A 20,416-nucleotide genomic window follows, 5' to 3' on the forward strand; every position below is an offset into this window, starting at 1 on the left:
TATGAAGGGAAATAGAGAGTTTGCAATCCCATCTCAGTGAGACCGAGATCCCTATCGGTAAGACCGAACTGATTAGGGTTTATGGATATGGCTATGTCAAGTGAACTCGGTGGCGCCGGATAGATCAAATTGGTGGGGCCGAGTTTGACTTTAGGTTTAGGACATATGTGCAAATGAGAAAGTGGCTGAGGGCTTTTGGAGCATATCACTAAACATTTTGAGCAAGCAAGCCATAAAGCAACACCTCATCCCCTTTTAGTAATATTGGCTTTTCCTACAGACTCAATGTGATCATGGATCACTAAAATGAAAATGTAGAGTCTTGAGCTTTTGCCAATATGTGTCCTTAGCATTTTGAAGGGTCCACATCTCTAGTCCATGCCATTCCAACCATTGAACTTTCTGAAATATTTATCTTGAAAGAATATTAGTTCAATGAGCTATATGTTGTTATGAATTACCAAAACCACCCGAGGATTAGTTGCACTTTCACCATCGAATACCTGCACAAACAAACACTAACTTGCACCCAACGCGATAAAGGGGTTGTCAATCCCTTCACGGTTATTTGCAAAGTGGGATCTGATATAGATGGATAAACAATAAGGTAATATTTTTGGTATTTTTGGTTTGTGGAACGGAAAGTAAAAGATTGCAAAGAAAGTAAATGGGAAACTAAAATTGTAGGTCGGAAACTTGTATGATGGAAAATAGAAGATTATATGATGGAAAATAGACCTGGGGGCCATAGATTTCACTAGAGGTTTCTCTCAAGATAGGAATTATTACGGTGGGTGAACAAATTACTGCCGAGCAATTGATAGAAAAGTGAAAAGTTATGATGATATCTAAGGCAATGATCATGAATATAGGCATCGTGTCTGTATCAAGTAGACCGAAACGATTCTGCATTTACTACTATTACTCCACACATCGACCGCTATCCAGCATGCATCTAGAGTATCAAGTTCATAAGAACAGAGTAACGCATTAGGTAAGATGACATGATGTAGAGGAATTAACTCAAGCATTATGATGAAAACCCCATCTTTTTATCCTCGATGGAAACAATACAATACGTGTCGGTTCCCCTTCTGTCACTTGGATCGAGCACCACAAGATTGAACCCAAAGCTAAGCACTTCTCCCATTGCAAGAAAAACCAATCTAGTTGGCCAAACCAAATCGATAGTTCGAAGAGACTTGCAAATATATCAAATCATGCATATAAGAATTCAGAGAAGATTCAAATAATATTCATAGATAAGCTGATCATAAATCCACAATTTATCAGATCTCGGCAAACACACCACAAAAGAGTATTACATCAAATAGATCTCCAAGAACATCGAGGAGAACTTTGTATTGAGAATCAAAGAGAGAGAATAGCCATATATCTCCTGGCTATGGACCCGTAGGTCTGTGGTAAACTACTCACGCTTCATTGAAGAGGCAATGGTATTGATGTAGAAGCCCTCCGTGATCGAATCCCCCTCGGGCAGAATGCCAGAAATGGCCCCTAGATGGGATCTCACGGGTACAGAAGGTTGCAGCGGTGGAAAGTGGTTTCGTGGCTCCCTTGGAAGTTTTTGGGGTATTTGAGAATATATAGGAGGAAGATCTAGGTCAGGGGGTCACCGAGGGGCCCACAAGGTCGGGGGGGGGGGGCACCCGGGTATTTGAGAATATATAGGAGGAAGATCTAGGTCAGGGGGTCCCCGAGGGGCCCACAAGGTCGGGGGGCGCGCCCTCCACCCTCGTGGCCGCCTCGTGGCTCTTCTGACTTGCACTCCATGTCTCCTGGGTGTCTTCTGGTCCAAAAAAATCATCGCGAAAGTTTTATTCCGTTTGGACTCCGTTTGGTATTCCTTTTCTGCGAAACTCTAAAATAAGGGGAAAAACAGAAACTGGCAGTGGACTGTAGGTTAATAGGTTAGTCCCAAAAATTATATAAAATAGTATATTAATGCATATAAAACATTCAAAACAGATAATATAATAGCATAGAACAATCAAAAATTATAGATACATTGGAGACGTATCAGGAACCTCCATGGGAATGGTCAATTCTTAGTGGATTCTATGTATAGAGTGTTATGATGTGCCAATTGTTAATAACAAGAAGATCTGGAAGATGAAGATATCTCTTAAGAATAAAATATTTGCATGATATCTTTGTCGCGGAGTCATTCTTACTAAAGAGCTCTGTTGGAAAAGGCAGTGCCTAGGAGGCGCTTAGGCATGCCTAGGCGCTAGGCAATGGCGAAACGCCTCGCCTAGGGCATAAATGGAGGTCTAGGCAGGGCAAGCAAGGAACTGCCTACCCAAGCAAGAAATCATGCCACATACTGCACTGATATGCCAAACTGGTTATATTCCAATGGCAGTAGACGGCAATTAACGTATTTCTATGCCCTAAACTAATATCAACACCCATATAATAATCACAAATACACTACAAGTAAAAACTATATTACCGCCTAGGCCGCGCCTAGGGCGCTTAGGCACCGCCTATGCACTAGGCGCAGGCCAACCGCCTCGCTTACGCCTACCGCTTTTTCCAACCCTAAAGAGAACCTTATTAAGAGGAATTGACATGGAAGCCCGCAATGTGTCTTTTGTCACCATGAGGAGACAATAAAACATTTATTCTTCTAATGCAATTTGGATCATTCTATATGGTCAGTCATTCAAATAGCTTCTGGCTTGTATCCTTCCTGTAGTGTTGCTAATATATTTGGCCACTGGTTACATGGGATTGATCACAGGTTTAGAACTCTTATTAGGGTGGGAGCGCTTGCCATTATTTGGTCGCTTTGCCTATGTTGAAATGATAAGGTTTTAACGATAAAAGTACTTCTCTGTTGCAGATTATCTACAGATGTACCGGGACTCTTCGTTTATGGTCCTCTGTACAATGCATGGAGAATCGAGGACTATTTATGGAGGTGTGTACACGATTGGAGGCTACGACGAGGGATACTTTTATCGAACATGGGTGGCATCATGATCTAACGATTAGCCCCCTCCGCCTTAGGCGTTATACAGACTCTACATGTTTCGTTGTAACTCCCCTTTTTATTTTTATTTTGTGTGAGAGGATCTTATTTGGCTGTGTGCTTCTTAGTTATGCAGAAGCCGGGTGTAATGCTTAAATCTTTTAAGTAATAAAGTGCCCCTTTTCGAAAAAGAAACAGAGTATCACAATAAGCAAGATGATATAATGTAGACAAGAATAGATCAACCAATATGACCAAACCCCCCATCGTTTTATCGGTAGTGGCAACAACACAATACGTGCCTTTGTCCTTTCTATCACTGGATAAGATCACCGCAAGATTGAACCCACTACAAATCACCTCTCCACTAAAAATAAATCAATCAAACTTGGCCAAAATAAACGAATAGACCGGAGAGAAATATAAAGCTACAAAACTACACAAAAGAGAGACTTCAAGAGAATTAATATAAATCAATGAACAATCTGATCATAAATCCAGAATTCATTGAATCCGACAAACATGCCACAAGAATTACATCAAATATATCTCCGAAGAGATCGTTGTATTGAAATATATATATATATATATATATATATATATATATATATATAGAGAGAGAGAGAGTATATATATATATATATATAGAGAGAGAGAGAGAGAGAGATCTAGCTACTCATATGGACCCGTAGGTCCTGAAGAAACTACTCACACATCACCACAAAGGCAACAAGGTTTATGAAGATGGCCTCCTCAATGATTCCCTCATCCAACAGAGTGCTAAAACAGGGCTCCAGATGGGATCGTGTCGGAATAGAGACTTGCAGCGGTGATAAAATTGTTTCAGGTCTCGCCCTAAGGGTTTCAAAATACATGTGTGTTCATAGGCCAAGAAATAGGGGAAACGGAGCACCGGGGGCCACAAAAGCCACCCCAACGCGAATCTTCTAGGGGTATATTATGTTTCGCACTTTTTAGGTATGTTTTTTTCTTGGGAAACAAAAAACATGCAAAAAGATAGAAACTGACACTAGACACTAATTAATAGGTTAGTCTAGAAAAATAATATAAATGACATAGAAAGCGTACAAAGATGATAATATAATAGCATTTAATAATAAAAAATTTATAGATACATTTGAGGCGTATCAGCTGTGTCAGCGGCCCCTTGGGCTCGAGGACTGTCGTTTTCGATGAGGAGCGAGCGGCAAGGCAGCAGACACGGTATGACCGGTGCAACACCGCCCGCCGCTCCGCGCTCGCGAAGTCCGACACAGGGCCGAAATGGGTCCGCGACAACTGGAACCCGCCATGATATGGGCCCTTAACCGCTCCATCACCGCCGCAGAGACGACCGCTAGGCGCTGCCGTCACCTTGACGGCGAGCTCACCAAAATCGACAAGGAGTGATTATTTTAAAATATACACGTATAGCGTTGGATAACCGGCACCCAGATGCGGGGGAAATTTACGTGTGATGGTGGGAGATGCCTTAACGGGAGGGGAAAAAACAATCTTGGGTAACTGGATCTGCTATCTCCACGTGTTCACGCTCTGGAACAGGAATTCCCCTCACATCCATTCTCCAAACGCAACGTGAAAAAGGAAACGAAAAGTAGAGGAGAAGAATCGCAGCTCCATGATACGAAGACGAAGACGCGTGCATGTGCAATGTATGTGTAGCACGAACGAGTGATCCACCCACCCACCCACCCGATCCGGCCGTCTCAATCCCCTCCACTCCACCCGCCCACACGAGTATGTTCAGTGCATCCAGCTCCGGCCAGCGCAACTTGTCCCCTGGGAGCGCCAAGGGCGGCCCCCGCCTCCCGTCTCTGTCCCTCGCGCCGATTATTCAATTCCCACCTCCTCCGTCTCTTTCTTCCCTATACCCTCCGCCTCAGCTCGCGCTTTCCCCTCGCAGAGTTCTCCCCTCCCATCTCCTCCTTCTCTTTTTTCCCTGTCGCGGCGGCGATAGGGTTCGGCTTCCGTCTCCTTCCCCCCTCCGGCGGTGGTCGCCTGTAAATGCTTAAGGCCTTCTCCGGCGGCTCGGATCGTGCGGCGGCGGCGGCTCTGTTCTTGGTCGTGCTCTTCTTCTTCTTTCAAGGGATCTCTTCCTTCTCCGGCGATTCGGCATGCCTGCCTTCCACGCGTACGGAGGTAAGCGATAGAAAGAGATCCCCTTCATGTTTTTCTTTTTTCTTTTCCCCGAAGAGAGTCGGTTTGTTGTTTTAGTCGTGGTTCCTTGCAAGGAAAGGTTTGTTCTTGCGTGTCCCTGATGGTATGTTCTTCGATTGCGCCAGATGGCGGGTGCCTCGTCTCTGCCCCGGCGGAGCTTTCCGGGATGTTCTGCCGCGGTGGCGGAGCGGTGGTTCAGCAGCGGAAGCGCTCTCTGGTGGCCGCGTCGGCGGTCGCCGCCGCGGCGGCCGAGTGCATGAGGGCCAGCAAGAAGCAGAGGCAGCCCCCGCAGCCGTCCCTGGACCTGCTCCCCGACGAGTGCCTCTTCGAGGTCCTGCGCCGTCTGCCCGGCGGCCGCGAGCGCGCTGACTCCGCCTGCGTCTCCCGCCGCTGGCTCGCGCTCCTCGCCAGCATTCGGGTCTCCGAGCTCGGTCATGCCGCGTCGGCCGCCCCGTCCCTGCCCGATCTCAACGAGGAGTTCGTTATGGAGGAGGATACGGACGACTCCCCCGCAGATCCCTGCGTCGAGAGGGTCCTCGAGGGTAACGAGGCCACCGATGTCCGCCTTGCCGCCATGGCTGTTGTCGCTGGATCCCGCCGCGGGCTGGAGAAGCTCGCCATCCGTGGGAGCCACCCGACGCGTGGGGTCACAGACCAGGGGCTCCTGGCCGTTGCCCGCGGCAGTCCTAACCTCTGCTCGCTCGCGCTGTGGGACGTGCCGCTTGTGACCGACGCTGGGCTCGCTGAGATCGCCGCCGGGTGCCCGTCGCTGGAGCGTCTGGATATCACTTCTTGCCCGCTCATCACAGACAAGGGCCTTGCTGCTATTGCTCAGGGGTGCCCCAACTTGGTGTCTCTGACCATGGAGGCCTGCTCCGGCGTTGGCAACGAGGGCCTGAGGGCGATTGGCCGGTGCTGCTTGAAGCTGCAGGCTGTGAGCATCAAGAACTGTGTGCACGTTGGTGACCAGGGCATTTCTAGCCTCGTGTGCTCCGCTTCCGCATCACTGGCCAAGATCCGTCTCCAGGGATTGAACATCACAGATGCTTCGCTTGCCGTGATTGGGTACTATGGGAAGGCCGTCACAGATCTTACACTTGCTCGCCTTGCTGCTGTTGGTGAGAGGGGGTTTTGGGTGATGGCCAATGCCGCCGGCTTGCAGAAGTTGAGGTGCATGAGTGTCACCTCTTGCCTTGGGGTCACTGATCTTGCTATCACTTGTATTGCCAAGTTCTGCCCAGGCTTGAAACAGCTTTGCCTCAGGAAGTGTGGACATGTGTCGGATGCTGGTCTTAAGGCTTTCACAGAATCAGCAAAGGTGATGGAAAACCTGCAGCTTGAAGAGTGCAACAGGGTTACTCTTGTTGGTGTTCTGGCCTGCCTTATCAACTGCAGCCAGAAGTTCAGGGCTCTCTCCTTGGTGAAATGCACAGGTGTCAAGGATGTCTGTTCTGCTCCTGCACAACTTCCTGTCTGCAAATCACTACGTTTCTTGACAATCAAGGATTGCCCAGGTTTCACTGATGCAAGCTTGGCCGTGGTCGGTATGATCTGCCCTCAGCTGGAGCAAGTCGACCTGAGTGGTCTTGGTGAGGTCACTGACAATGGGCTTCTTCCGTTGATAAAATCTTCCGAGGGTAGCCTGGTCAAGGTTGACTTGAGTGGTTGCAAGAACATCACAGATGTTGCTGTTTCTTCCCTGGTGAAGGCACATGGAAAATCTGTTAAGCAAGTTAGTCTCGAGGGTTGCAGCAAGATAACAGATGCAAGCCTCTTCTGTATTTCTGAGAACTGCACTGAGCTTGCAGAGCTTGATCTTTCTAACTGCATGGTCAGCGACTCCGGTGTTGCAAGCCTGGCGTCCGCAAAGCACTTCAAGCTCCGTGTCCTCTCGCTGTTTGGCTGCTGTAAGGTCACACAGGTGAGCGTGCAGTTCTTGGGCAGCATGGGTAAGTTGGAGGGCCTCAATCTTCAGTACTGCAACATGATTGGCAACCACAACATTGCATCGCTGGAGAAGCAGCTCTGGTGGTGCGACATTCTCGCCTAGGCAGACAAGATGGTTCATTGCTGGTGGGGCTCGTCTACCGAGTCAGCCGCCTGCATATGCAGATATACGTCCGTAGCAGCGCAACCGTCAAACCCATATTAGTCAGTTTTTCGGCTCATCACGAGCTGGGGTGGGCTTCTGAACTTTGTTCAGGGACCGGTCATTTTTTGGAGGGCGCCTTTGGCCAAGTGCTCGTTTTTTCACAGATCACTCCTCAGGAGGTGATCTGTTTTTTGAGCATCTGGCTGCCATCACTGGCATCCTGCCCCTTCCATCCAGGCACCGGTCCTTGCCGTTATAGCCACACCATACTGGTTTTTTAGGTTGCTCTAGTGTCCAGTGTCATTTTTTCACTGCTTCATGGTTAAGAAGTTGCAGGCGCCAGCTCCAGTGGCTGGTCTCCAGGGTTGCTGATCCTGGAACGTCTGTTGACATGTCTGGTTGATATTGATATTGTTATTGAGTTTGGGTCTGTCAGTATGTTGAGGTGCTGTGTGTTGTTCTCTAGTGTGTGTGTGGTGTCATGTGGGGTTGCTTTTTTTCTTGCGGTTCCTCTTAGGAATGTCTGGTCTTTGGGATCTGGCCGTCATGAGGCGCATACTAGAGCCTCGCGACTACAACCCTGTATGGTTGTTTTTCTTGACAGGTCCCTGATTTTACCGGCATGATGTTGAGGACTGTAATCTTTGCAACCTTTATAAGAATAAATGAAGTATGTGTTTGTTTTGCAAGTTCTATGCTTGTACATGCATTGATTTTTTCTTCAATATGTTTATCAAGGATGTAAGTGTGTTGTCTAGTAATAAGATGCATTCTTGAAAGTTGGCTGCTCGATGTGCCAAAATTTGAAATTTGAGGGGCATATTTCGGTATCCAAGAATGGCATCCATATTTGGATTTGCGATTATATTTCTTCCCATGTTGTCTTGTCTTCCCATGTTGTCTTATACAATTCTGGTCCGTGCTTCTCTAGTCCATCGCTTTAACACACTAGTTAATGTGTACGTGCATTGCACGTTAATTTGGAATTATATTAAGGCTAATTTTTTTAAAATAATACATTTTTATATTAAATTTCAGAAATATTAAACCGTAATATATTTTAAAAAAATATTACCCAATCGGCCTACTGATGACTGATTGGATCCAGTCGGCTTACTGTTGGACGATTGGCACCCAGTTGGCCCACTGCCGGCTGATTGGATCCAGTCGGCCCACTACTGGCCGATTGGCTCAAGTCGGCCCACTACTAGCTGATTGGCATCCAGTGTGATTCCTCTAGGCCGACAGGTGCATGCACCATTTATCTGTTGAATAGGTATTTGAATAATGTTGAAGAAGTATTTGAAAAAAATGTTGATCATGCATATAAAAATGTTAATCAAGCATTTAAAAAAATATTGAACAAGTATTTTAAAGATGTTGAACAAATATTTGAAAACTGTTGAATATGTATTTGAAAAATATTAAAGAAGCATTTAAAAAAAATGTTGATCATGTATATAAAAATGTTAATCAAGCATTTACAAAAAATGTTGAACAAGTATTTGAAAAAATATTAATCATTTATATAAAAATGTTGAACAAGTATTTATAAAAATGTTGATCATGTATATAAAAATGTTGAACAAGTATTTGAAAATATGTTGAACAAGTATTTAAAAAATGTTAAACAAGTATTTTAAAAAAATATGTATTTGAAAAATATTAAAGAAGCATTTAAAAAAAATGTTGATCATGTATATAAAAATGTTAATCAAGCATTTGCAAAAAATGTTGAACAAGTATTTGAAAAAATATTAATCATTTATATAAAAATGTTGAACAAGTATTTATAAAAATGTCGATCATGTATATAAAAATGTTGAACAAGTATTTGAAAATATGTTGAACAAGTATTTAAAAAATGTTAAACAAGTATTTTAAAAAAATTGAACAAATATTTGAAAAAATGTTTAACATCTGGAAGCTGGTGGGGTAGTTATTAGCTGCGTTGGGGATCGATGCCTGGTCTCCATGGCAGTCACTAGTGCAGCTAACCACCCCATTAGTTTCCAGTTACTGGTTAGAAAAGGGACCGCGACCAACTAGAGGCGACTGAGCCGGTCTTCTCCATTATTATTATTTTTTTCTATATTATTTTTTCAAATACTTGTTCAATTTTTTTAAATACTTATTCAATTTTTTTTCAAATACTTGTTTAACATTTTTATATATATGATAAAAAATTTACAAATACTTGTTCAACATTTTTATTTACATGATCAATATTTTTTGAAATACTTGTTCAACATTTTTTTCAAATACTTGTTCAATATTTTTTTCAAATACTTCTTCAACATTTGTTGCAAATGCTTGATTAACATTTTTATATATACATGATCAACATTTTTTAAAATACTTCTTCAACATTTTTCAAATACCTATTCAACAGTTTTCAAATATTTGTTCAACATTTTTCAAATACTTGTGCAACATTTTTTTCAAATGCTTAACTAACATTTTTATATGCATGATTAATTTTTTTTCAAATACTTTTTCAACATTTTTCAAATACCTATTCAACAGATAGATGGGTGCATGCACCTGTCGGCCTATAGAAAATAGATTGGGTGTCATTCGGCCAGTAGTGGGCCGACTGGGGCCAATCGGCCAGCAGTGGGTCGACTGGATCCAATCGGCCGGCAGTGGGCCGACTGGGGGCCAATCGGCCAGCAGTAGGCCGACTGGATCCAATCGGCCAGCAATAGGCCGATTGGATAATATTTTAAAAAAATATAATTACGGCGTAATATTTCTGAAATTTAATATAAAAAATGTATTATTTAAAAAAAATTAGCTATATTAAGTGTGTGCTGATATTTAGTAGGATATTATTTGCGTGTTATTATGTGATTATCACTATATTTGGCATGAAATTAACTGCACGCTAAACGTGTTGAGCGCTCGACATTGAAGCAGTCTATGTCATTGTACTGACATGATTTGATGGCCGATATTAATTGAATCTGTCCCTTTGGATCTTTTTATGTTGGTATAGATACAGTTGATATGCCGTTGTGACTTGATATTCATCAAAATCAAGAACTTTAAGAGCATGGCCACACAATACACCAATTCTATCAAACAGCCAGCAACAGCACTCAATTGTTTGCACACCACTCAATTGTTTGCTTCAAAGATCACCGATAACTTTATGCTCCTCAAAGGTAAAATCTCCAATAAGATATTCATTACAACCATCCAATAACTGCACTCAATTGTTTGCTTCAAAGGATCACCGATAACTTTATGCTGCTCAAAGGTAAAATCTTCAATAAGATATTTGTTACAACCATCCAATGCCTTGGTACAAGATGATAAGGATATTTCATATTGGCCTTGAAAAGCTTCAAATATACATGGGGTGTACAACTTGCTAGCCTACACCAATCTAGGGTGGTTTTCTCATAAATAATTTAGGCAACTTTTTTCCTTGAATTAAATTCTGAATTCAGTTCATTATTTATTTTTCGCACCACCCTTTCAAAATTCTTAAAGAACCGGATGATATGAAAATCAGATTTCAGATGGATTCTCGAAGTCATTGTTGAGACTCTCACTCAATTGTGTACTTCTCATTCCCAATGTAAAGATATCCTTCATATAACATTCAACCCATTTTTCTTTGAACTTATATATATATACTATCCAATCAAGTTTGCTTCCTCACCTTTTTCCTCCTAAGGTCAAACTTCTGTTCAAAATCGGCAATGTCTTCGTACTCAAACGTGCACACATTAAAATCTGACAGAATACGTGTTTCTTCATTCTCGTCTATTTTCTTCTCTTCATTCTCTCTTTTCTCCTCTTTTTTCTTTTCTTCATTCTCCTCTTCACCCTTCTCTTCATGTAGATGTTTGACAACATTTTGCATAATGTGAAAGGTGCATAATCCATGTCATGCTTCTACAAACACTCCCCAACGGCCTTTCCCATTGCAACATCTTGATCTATATAGAATGGTTTAGGCCCCTTTCCTCTGTGAGATATTAGAAATGCCTAAAACGACCACTTGAAGGACGCAAATGTTTCATCATACCTGAGAGCAGCACCAAAAACTACAGTTTCTCTAAAATGATTGAAACCGACATAGACACCAAAGGACCTATTCTCCTTATTTGTTCCAGAAGTAGTGTCAAAACTAAAAACATCACCAAAATGTGCAAAGCCCATGATCACCTTAGCATCAACAAAAAATATGTTTGTTATTTGTTCTTCACAATCCATTTGCAATGCATATTGGAATGGCCGATTTTCAGCAATTTTGTCTTGAAAATACTTAAGCATGCTACCTGCTTGGCCATATGTCATTTCTCGTCGCTTGGTCTGCAAATAGTTCTTGTGATCACGGAGGGTATAGTTAAGATTGAGTTGCCCACCAACTTGGCGGCTAGCCAATTCATGTGCAGCTTTTGGCCTTATTCCCGCATCATCTGCCGTTTCGATTTCAAATGCTTGCAAATCTGAATTTTTTGTCTTTGTGACACCATTACGTGTAAGATTTCTGCCAGGTGTAGTGTGTGATTGTGCTCCAAAACTAACTCGAACACTTTGAGATTTTCCTTATTTTGGTCCATTTTAAGACTCATGTAGACTTGACACTCGGTTCTAGTTTCAGCTCAAGGGCACTTTGTCAAATAATCCCTTTTGTCTTGTGATCGAAAACCCTCATTTGCACAAACAAATCTACATGATGTGACCTTGTCATTGTTTGGTCTTTTGTTTGTATACCTTTTCCTAACCTCATGTCTTTTCCGTCCACTGTAGCTAAGCCAAAATGCCCAAGCCTCATCTAAATTCCATGCCAACATAAGGTACCAAACTAGGTAATGCAACTTTATAATATAAAATTAATATGAACATTAGACTTTTGGAAGTGTTTAGAAAATATTGGGACTAATAGTATTGGAAAATAGATTTCTATTAGAGAATAAGCAAACAGTAGTGTTGATTGGGACAAGTAGGCATTAGGTGCTAAGAAAATTCTACATATACAGAATGTGGTTATGAGTCATAAGTATTACTCCATGCCCTGGAAACAATCACATAGAATCTACATATTTCACTAGTATATTCATACATAAGTAGAACAAATGTTTAATGCTATTACTACAATTACTATTATACTTTTAAAAGCACAAGGCTTCCAAGTCAGAAACATAGGTATCCAGACCTCACTACTCAAATTAGCCTTTTGTTCTCAATTGATGAAGCATTTAAACAACTAAACTCATTCAAAGGAAAATTTACATACAATTTAACAATTTAGTTAATTTGATGTGATTGCTAGAATATCAAGCACTGGCATGTAGTTGCCCGAATAGCATTTTTACACAGGCAGCATAGGGATACTTCGGTTACCACAAAAAAATTGTGGTCAAACACATAAGTACAAGGTTTTTTCAAAGGCAACCCTTGTTCACGACATTAGGCTGGAGAGGAAGGTCCTCACCTCGTCTTCCACTAGACTTGGTCATGCTAGTACACCGTATCTAACTTTAGGAGGACCAGAAAGATTACTTACTGGAATTAGGATCATGGTCCACTGTGTTTGCATCGTCTTCCATCTCAGTTGCTTCTTCCATCAAAGAAGAGGATGCCGGATCAAAGTTCAACATGCTGCTTCTTCAATGAGAAAAGGGAAATCTCACCAAGTTCTAAAGTAATCTGACGGTCAAACTTTGATCGCTTTTAGTGTTTTATTCATGTGTTAGACATCAAGAAAAAGGACCATGAAGACTTACCTGAGATTGACGAGCAGAGCAGCATCCTTCGATGGGCGCTGACAATCTCCTTCCAATCAATTTTGGCGTCATTTCTGTACTTCTAGCACCCATTTATGTGGCCTCTCGCGCCTTTTCCACCTCGCTTCCTTTGCTTGCATCGTGTTGGGACGCATGGGACGATAATTTTGGCGACGATCTGAGCGATGGAGCCTCTTCGATGTTCCTACCAATGGATGGCCGAAGGACGACGCATGGCATACTACCTCCCTCTGTAGTAGACCAATCCAAGTCAGAGGATCTCATTCCAGTTGGGAACCGTTGCATGGAAAACAAAACAAAAAATTATGCACACACAAGATCTATCCATGGAGATGCATATCTACGAGAGGGGGAGGGCATCTACATACCCTTGTAAATCGCTAAGCAGAAGCGTTTATCAATGTGGTCGATGTAGTCATACTCCTTCACGATCCATTCCGATCAAGCACCGACGTACGGCACCTCCGCTTCAACGCATGTTTAACTCGATGACGTCCTCGCCTTCTTGATCCAGCAAGAGGGGCGAAGTAGTAGATGAGTTCCGGCAGCACGATGGCGTGGTGCCAGTGGTGGTGAACCAGAGGGAGGAGATTAGAACCACATTGGGCTTCTAATTATGAGGAATAGAGGTAGTTAGGCCTAGCTCTAATTAGTCAACTAGGACCAACTAGAGGAGGCTCAAAAACTTGTGTTCTAGGGGCTAGCCCTGCTCCTCTATTTATATGTTGAGTTGTGGGGTCGTAACTTGGAGAGGAGGCCTCCCCAAAGTCGGTTTGGAACGCAAAGATGAGTCCGTCTTGGACTCCAGGGCTAAACGCCACGGTTCTCGGTGTTTACGAAGACGCCACGGACTCCGGCGTCTATCCCAGGTGTAGACGCCATGAACCCTGGCATCTAGCCCCTGCCTTCCATACAACTCTTTTGTCACCAACCTAAAGCCGCGTGAGTTTTACCCCATGGCTCAACCATAACATCCTATATATCAATCTTTACCTTCGGACCATTCTGAAGCTCCTCGTCATGTCCGTGATCTCATCCGAGACTCCGAACAACATTCGGTCACCAACATACATAACTATATAATACTATATCGTCAATGAACGTTAAGCGTGCGTACCCTACGGGTTCGAGAATGATGTAGACATGACCGAGACACTTCTTCGATCAACAACCAATAGCAGGACTTGGATGCCCATATTGGTTCCTACATATTCTATGAAGATCTTTATCAGTCAAACCTTTATGACAACATACGTAGTTCCCTTTGTCCGTCGGTATGTTACTTGCCCAAGATTCGATCATCGGTATCTCCATACCTAGTTCAATCTCGTTATCGGTAAGTCTCTTTACTCGTTCCGTAATACATTATCTTGTAACTAACTCCTTAGTCAATTTTCTTGCAAGCTTCTTGTGATGATGTATTACCGAGAGGGCCCAGAGATACCTTTCCTTCAGACGGAGTGACAAATCCCAATCTTGATTCACGCCAACTCAACGAACACCTTCGGAGATACCTGTAGAGCACCTTTATGATCACCCAGTTATGAAGTGACGTTTGATAGCACACAAGGTATCCTTTGGTATCCGGGAGTTGCATGATCTCATGGTCGACGGGACATGTATTTAACATTAAGAAAGCAGAAGCAATAAACGGAACGATCATATGATATGCTAACGGATGGGTCTTGTCCATCACATCGTTCTTCTAAAGTCGTGATCCCGTTATCAAATGACAACTCATGTCTATGGTTAGGAAACATTAACCATCTTTTGATCAACGAGCTAGTCTAGTAGAGGCTTACTTGAGACTTGGTATTTGTTTATGTATCCACACATGTATTTAAGTTTCCGATCAATACAATTATAGCATGAATAATAAACCTTTATCATGATTAAGGAAATATAATAATAACCACTTTATTATTGCCTCTAGGGCATATTTCCAATGGTCTCCCACTTGCACTAGAGTCAATAATCAAGATTACATAGTAATGAATCTAACACCCATGGAGTCTTGGTGTTGATCATGTTTTGCTCGCAGAAGAGGTTTAGTTAATGGGTCTGCCACATTCAGATCCATATGTACTTTGTAAATTTCTATATCTCCATCCTTGACATAATCACAAATGGAGTTGAAGCGTTGCTTGATGTGTTTGGTCTCTTATGAAACTTGGGCTCCTTGGCTATGGCAATTGCTCCAATGTTGTCACAAAATATTGTCATTGGACCCGATGCACTGAGCATTACACCCAGATCAGATATGAACTCCTTCATCCACACTCCTTCATGTGCTGCTTCCGAAGCAGCTATGTACTCCGCTTCACATGTAGATCCCGCCATGACGCTCTGCTTAGAATAGGACTAACTGACAGCTCCACCATTCAATATAAATATGTATCCGAGTTGCGCTTAGAGTCATCCGGATCTGTGTCGAAGCTAGCATCGACATAACCCTTTACGACGAGCTCTTCGTCACTTCGATAAACGAGAAACATATCCTTGGTCCTTTTCAGATACTTCAGGACATTCTTGACCGTTGTCCAGTGATCCACTCCTGGATTACTTTGGTACCTCCCTGCCAAACTTATGACAAGGCACACATCAGGTCTGATACACAACATGTCATACATTATAGAACCTATGGCTGAGGCATAGGGAATGTCTTTCATTCTCTCTATCTTCTGCCATGGTCGAACTTTGAGTCTTACTCAATTTTACACCTTGCAACACAGGTAAGAACCCTTTCTTTGACTGGTCCATTTTGAACTTCTTCAGAACTTTGTCAAGGTATGTGCTTTGTGAAAGTCCTATTAAGCGTCTCGATCTATCCCTATAGTTCTTGATGCCCAATATGTAAGCAGCTTCACCGAGGTCTTTCATTGAAAAATACTTATTCAAATATCCTTTTATGCTATCCAGAAATTCTATATCACTTCCAATCAGCAATATGTCATCCACATATAATATCAGAAGTGCCACAGAGCTCTCACTCACTTTCTTGTAAATACAGGCTTCACCGTAAGTCTGTATAAAACCAAATGCTTTGATCACCTCATCAAAGCGTATATTCCAACTCCGAGATGCTTGCACCAGTCCATAGATGGATCGCTGGAGCTTGCACACTTTGTTAGCATCCTTAGGATCGACAAAACCTTCTGGTTGCATCATATACAACTCTTCTTTAAGAAACCTGTTAAGGAATGCAGTTTTGACGTCCATTTGCTAGATTTCATAATCATAAAATGTGCCAATTACTAACATGATTCTGACAGACTTAAGCAGAAAGTCTCATCGAAGTCAACCCCTTGAACTTGTTGAAAACCTTTTGCGACAAGTCGAGCTTTGTAGAGAGTGATATTACCATCAGCTATAATTGGCCATCCACCGGGCCGGGCCTGGGCTTCGGGTCGGGCCTTACCAAGCCCGAGGCAGAAAACTTAGGCCCGAGCCCGACCCGACCCGACCATAGGGCCTACTTTTCAAGCCCAAACCCGGCCCCTAAAAGGAAAAGCCCGCCGGGCCTCGGGCCGGGCCCCTTCCCGAAAACGTGAAGTACCCAAGCCCAGGCCTGGTCTGACGTGTGCTTTGGGCTCAAAAATCAGACCTAGGCCCAGCCCGGCGTGTGCCTCGGGCCGGGTCGTGTCGGGCCTTTTGGGGCCGGGTCGGTTCGGGCCAGCCGGGTTGGGTATCCCGTGGCCAGGTATACCATCAACGTCTGTCTTCCTCTTGAAGATCCATTTATTTTTAATGGCTTGCCGATCATCGGGCAAGTCCACTAAAGTCCACACTTTGTTCTCATACATGGATCCTATCTCGGATTTCATGGCTTCAAGCCATTTGTCGGAATCTAAGCTCATCATAGCTTCTTCATAGTTCTTAGGTTCGTCGTTTTCTAACAAAATGACTTCCAGGATAGGATTACTGTACCACTTTGGTGTGGTACGTGTTCTGGTCGACCTATGAGGTTCAGTAGTAAGTTGATCTGAAGTTTCATGATCATCATTTGTTTCCTCTCTGGTTGGTGTAGGCATCACGGGAACGGTTTTCTCTAATGTGCTACTTTCCAATTTGAAAGAAGGTACAACTACCTCATCAAGTTCTACTTTCCTCCCACTCACCTCTTTCAAGAGAAACTCCTTCTCTAGAAATGACCCATTCTTAGCAACAAAGATCTTGGCTTCAGATCTATGGTAGAAGGTATACCCAATAGTTTCTTTAAGGTATCCTATGAAGATGCACTTCTCCGCTTTGGGTTCGAGCTTATCAGGTCGAAGCATTTTGACATAAGTGTAGCATCCCCAAACTTTAAGATACGATAACTTAGGTTTCTTGCCAAACCATAGTTCATAATGTGCCATCTCAACGGACATACACGGTGCCCTATGTAATGTGAATACGGCCATCTCTAATGCATAACCCCAAAATGATAAAGGCAAATCGACAAGAGACATCATAGAACACACCATATCTAATAAAGTATGGTCACGACATTCAAACACACAATTACGCTGTGGTGTTCCAGGTGGCGTGAGTTGTGAAACAATTCCACATTGTCTTAAATGAATTCCAAACTTGTAAATCAAATATTCACCTCCGCAATTAGATCGTAGAAACTTTATTTTCTTCTTACGATGATTCTCTACTTCACTATGAAATTCTTTGAACTTTTCAAATGTTTCGGACTTGTGTTTCATCAAGTAGATATATCCATACCTACTCAAATCATCTGTGAAGGTCAGAAGATAACGATACCCGCCGTGTGCTTCAACACTCATCGGACCACATACATCGGTATGTATTATTTCCATTACGTCATTAGCTCGCTCCATTGTTCCGGAGAACAAAATTTTAGTCATCTTACCTATGAGGCATGGTTCGCAAGTATCAAATGGTTCATAATAAAGTGATTCCAAAAGTCCATCCGCATGGAGTTTCTTCATGCGCTTTAGACCAATATGACCTAAACGGTAGTACCACAAGTATGTTACACTATCATTATCAACTTTGCATATTTTGGCATCAATATTATGAATATGTGTCTCACTACGATCGAGATTCAAAAAGAATAGACCATTCACTAAGGGTGCATAACCATAAAAGATGTTACTCATATAAATAGAACAACCATTATTCTCTGACTTAAATGAATAACCATCCCGCAATAAACAAGATCCAAATATAATGTTCATGCTCAAGGCTGACACCAAATAACAATTATCGAGGTCTAAAACTAATCCTGAAGGTAGAGGTAGCATGCCGACGACGATCACATCAACCTTGAAACCATTTTCGACACACATCGTCACCTCTTCCTTAGCCAATCTTCGCTTATTCCGCAGCTCCTATTTCGAGTTACAAATATGAGTAACCGAAATAGTATCAAATACCCAGGCGCTACTACGAGCATTAGTAAGGAACGCATCAATAACATGTATATCAAATATACCGTTGTTCACTTTTTCATCCTTATCTGCCAAGTACTTGGGGCAGTTCTGCTTCCAGTGACCATTCCCTTTGCAGTAGAAACACTCAGTTTCAGGCTTGGGTCCAGCTTTGGGCTTCTTCACTGGAGCGGCAACTTGCTTGCCAGTCTTCTTGAAGTTCCCTTTCTTTCCCTTACCCTTTTTCTCAAAACTGGTGGTCTTGTTAACCATCAACACTTGATGCTCTTTCTTGATTTCTACCTCCGCCGATTTCAGCATCGCAAAGAGCTCGGGAATCATTTTTGTCATCCCTTTCATATTATAGTTCCTCATGAAGCCTTCATAGCTTGGTGGTAGTGACTGAAGAACTCTATCAATAACACTCTCGGCTAGAAGATCAGTTCCCAGCTGAGTTGAGTGGTTGTGGTACCCAGACATTATGAGTATGTGTTCACTGACAGAACTTTTCTCCTCCATCTTACAACTAAAGAACTTTTTGGAGACTTCATATCTCTCAACCCGGGCATTAGCTTGAAATATCAACTCTAGCTCTTGGAACATCTCATATGCTCCGTGGCGTTCAAAATGCCTTTGAAGTCCCGGTTCCAAGCCGTAAAGCATGGCACACTGAACTATCGAGTAGTCATCTGGTCGAGCTTGCCAGATGTTCATAACGTCCGCATCAGCTCCTGCAGCAGGTCTGTCACCTAGTGATGCATCAAGAACATAATTCTTCTATGCAACAATGAGGATAATCCTCAAATTACGAACCAAGTTCGTGTAGTTGCTACCATCATCTTTCAACTTAGCTTTCTCTAGGAACACATTGAAATTTATGGGAACGGTAGCATGGGCCATTCATCTATAACATAGATTTGCAAAGACTATTAGAACTAAGTTCATGATAAATTTTACTTCAAATAATCAAATTACTATTGGACTCTCACTTAAATCAACATCCCTCAAGTTGTCTAAGTGATACACGATCCAAATCAACTAACCCATGTTCGATCATCACGTGAGATGGGGTAGTCTTCAATGGTGAACATCTCCATGTTGATCATATCTACTATATGGCTCACGTTCGACCTTTCGTTCTCCAGTGTTCTGAGAACATGTATGTACATGCTAGGCTCGTCAAGTTTAACCCAAGTATTCTGCATGTGCAAAACTGGCTTCGAAATGATGAACTTTAGAAATGGTGCATAATCAAGGAGAACACTTTTTATCTTGAAAATAAGTAAAGGGATAATCTTATAATGTTACCGTCATTCTAAGAAAAATAAGATGCATAAAGGATAAACATCACATGCAATCAAAATATGTGACATGATATGGCCATCATCATCTTGTGCTTTTTGATCTCCATCTCCAAAGCAACGACATGATCTCCATCATCACCGGCGCGGCACCTTAATCTCCATCATTCCGTCGGGGTCGTTGTCGGTGTCAAAACCGGCGGATCTCGGGTAGGGGGTCCCGAACTGTGCGTCTAGGCGGATGGTAACAGGAGACAAGGGACACGATGTTTTTACCCAGGTTCGGGCCCTCTCGATGGAGGTAAAACCCTACTCCTACTTGATTGATATTGATGATATGGGTAGTACAAGAGCAGATCTACCACGAGATCAAGGAGGCTAAACCCTAGAAGCTAGCCTATGGTATGATTGTTGTTCGTCCTATGGACTAAAACCCTCCGGTTTATATAGACACCAGAGAGGGATAGGGTTACACAGAGTCGGTTACAATGGTAGGAGATCTACATATCCGTATTGCCAAGCTTGCCTTCCACGCCAAGGAAAGTCCCATCCGGACACGGGACGAAGTCTTCAATCTTGTATCTTCATAGTCTTGGAGTCCGGCCAATGATGATAGTTCGGCTATCCGGACACCTCCTAGTCCAGGACTCCCTCAGTAGCCCCTGAACCAGGCTTCAATGACGACGAGTCCGGCGCGCATA

General features: G+C 42.8%; 1 protein-coding gene across 1 annotated transcript; it reads left to right on the forward strand.

The window, feature by feature from the left end:
• Positions 1–4,752: 4,752 nt before the first annotated feature.
• On the forward strand, positions 4,753–7,961 carry LOC123136942 (EIN3-binding F-box protein 1). The gene is made up of 2 exons (XM_044556461.1): positions 4,753–5,158; positions 5,302–7,961. Exons 1-2 carry the CDS (start codon positions 5,134–5,136, stop codon positions 7,224–7,226), a joined length of 1,950 nt encoding a protein of 649 aa, XP_044412396.1. The 5' UTR covers positions 4,753–5,133; the 3' UTR covers positions 7,227–7,961.
• The last annotated feature ends 12,455 nt before the right edge of the window (positions 7,962–20,416 follow it).

This window comes from Triticum aestivum, chromosome 6B (assembly GCF_018294505.1).
Source record: "Triticum aestivum cultivar Chinese Spring chromosome 6B, IWGSC CS RefSeq v2.1, whole genome shotgun sequence".
In the NCBI taxonomy this organism is placed as follows: Eukaryota; Viridiplantae; Streptophyta; class Magnoliopsida; order Poales; family Poaceae; genus Triticum; species Triticum aestivum.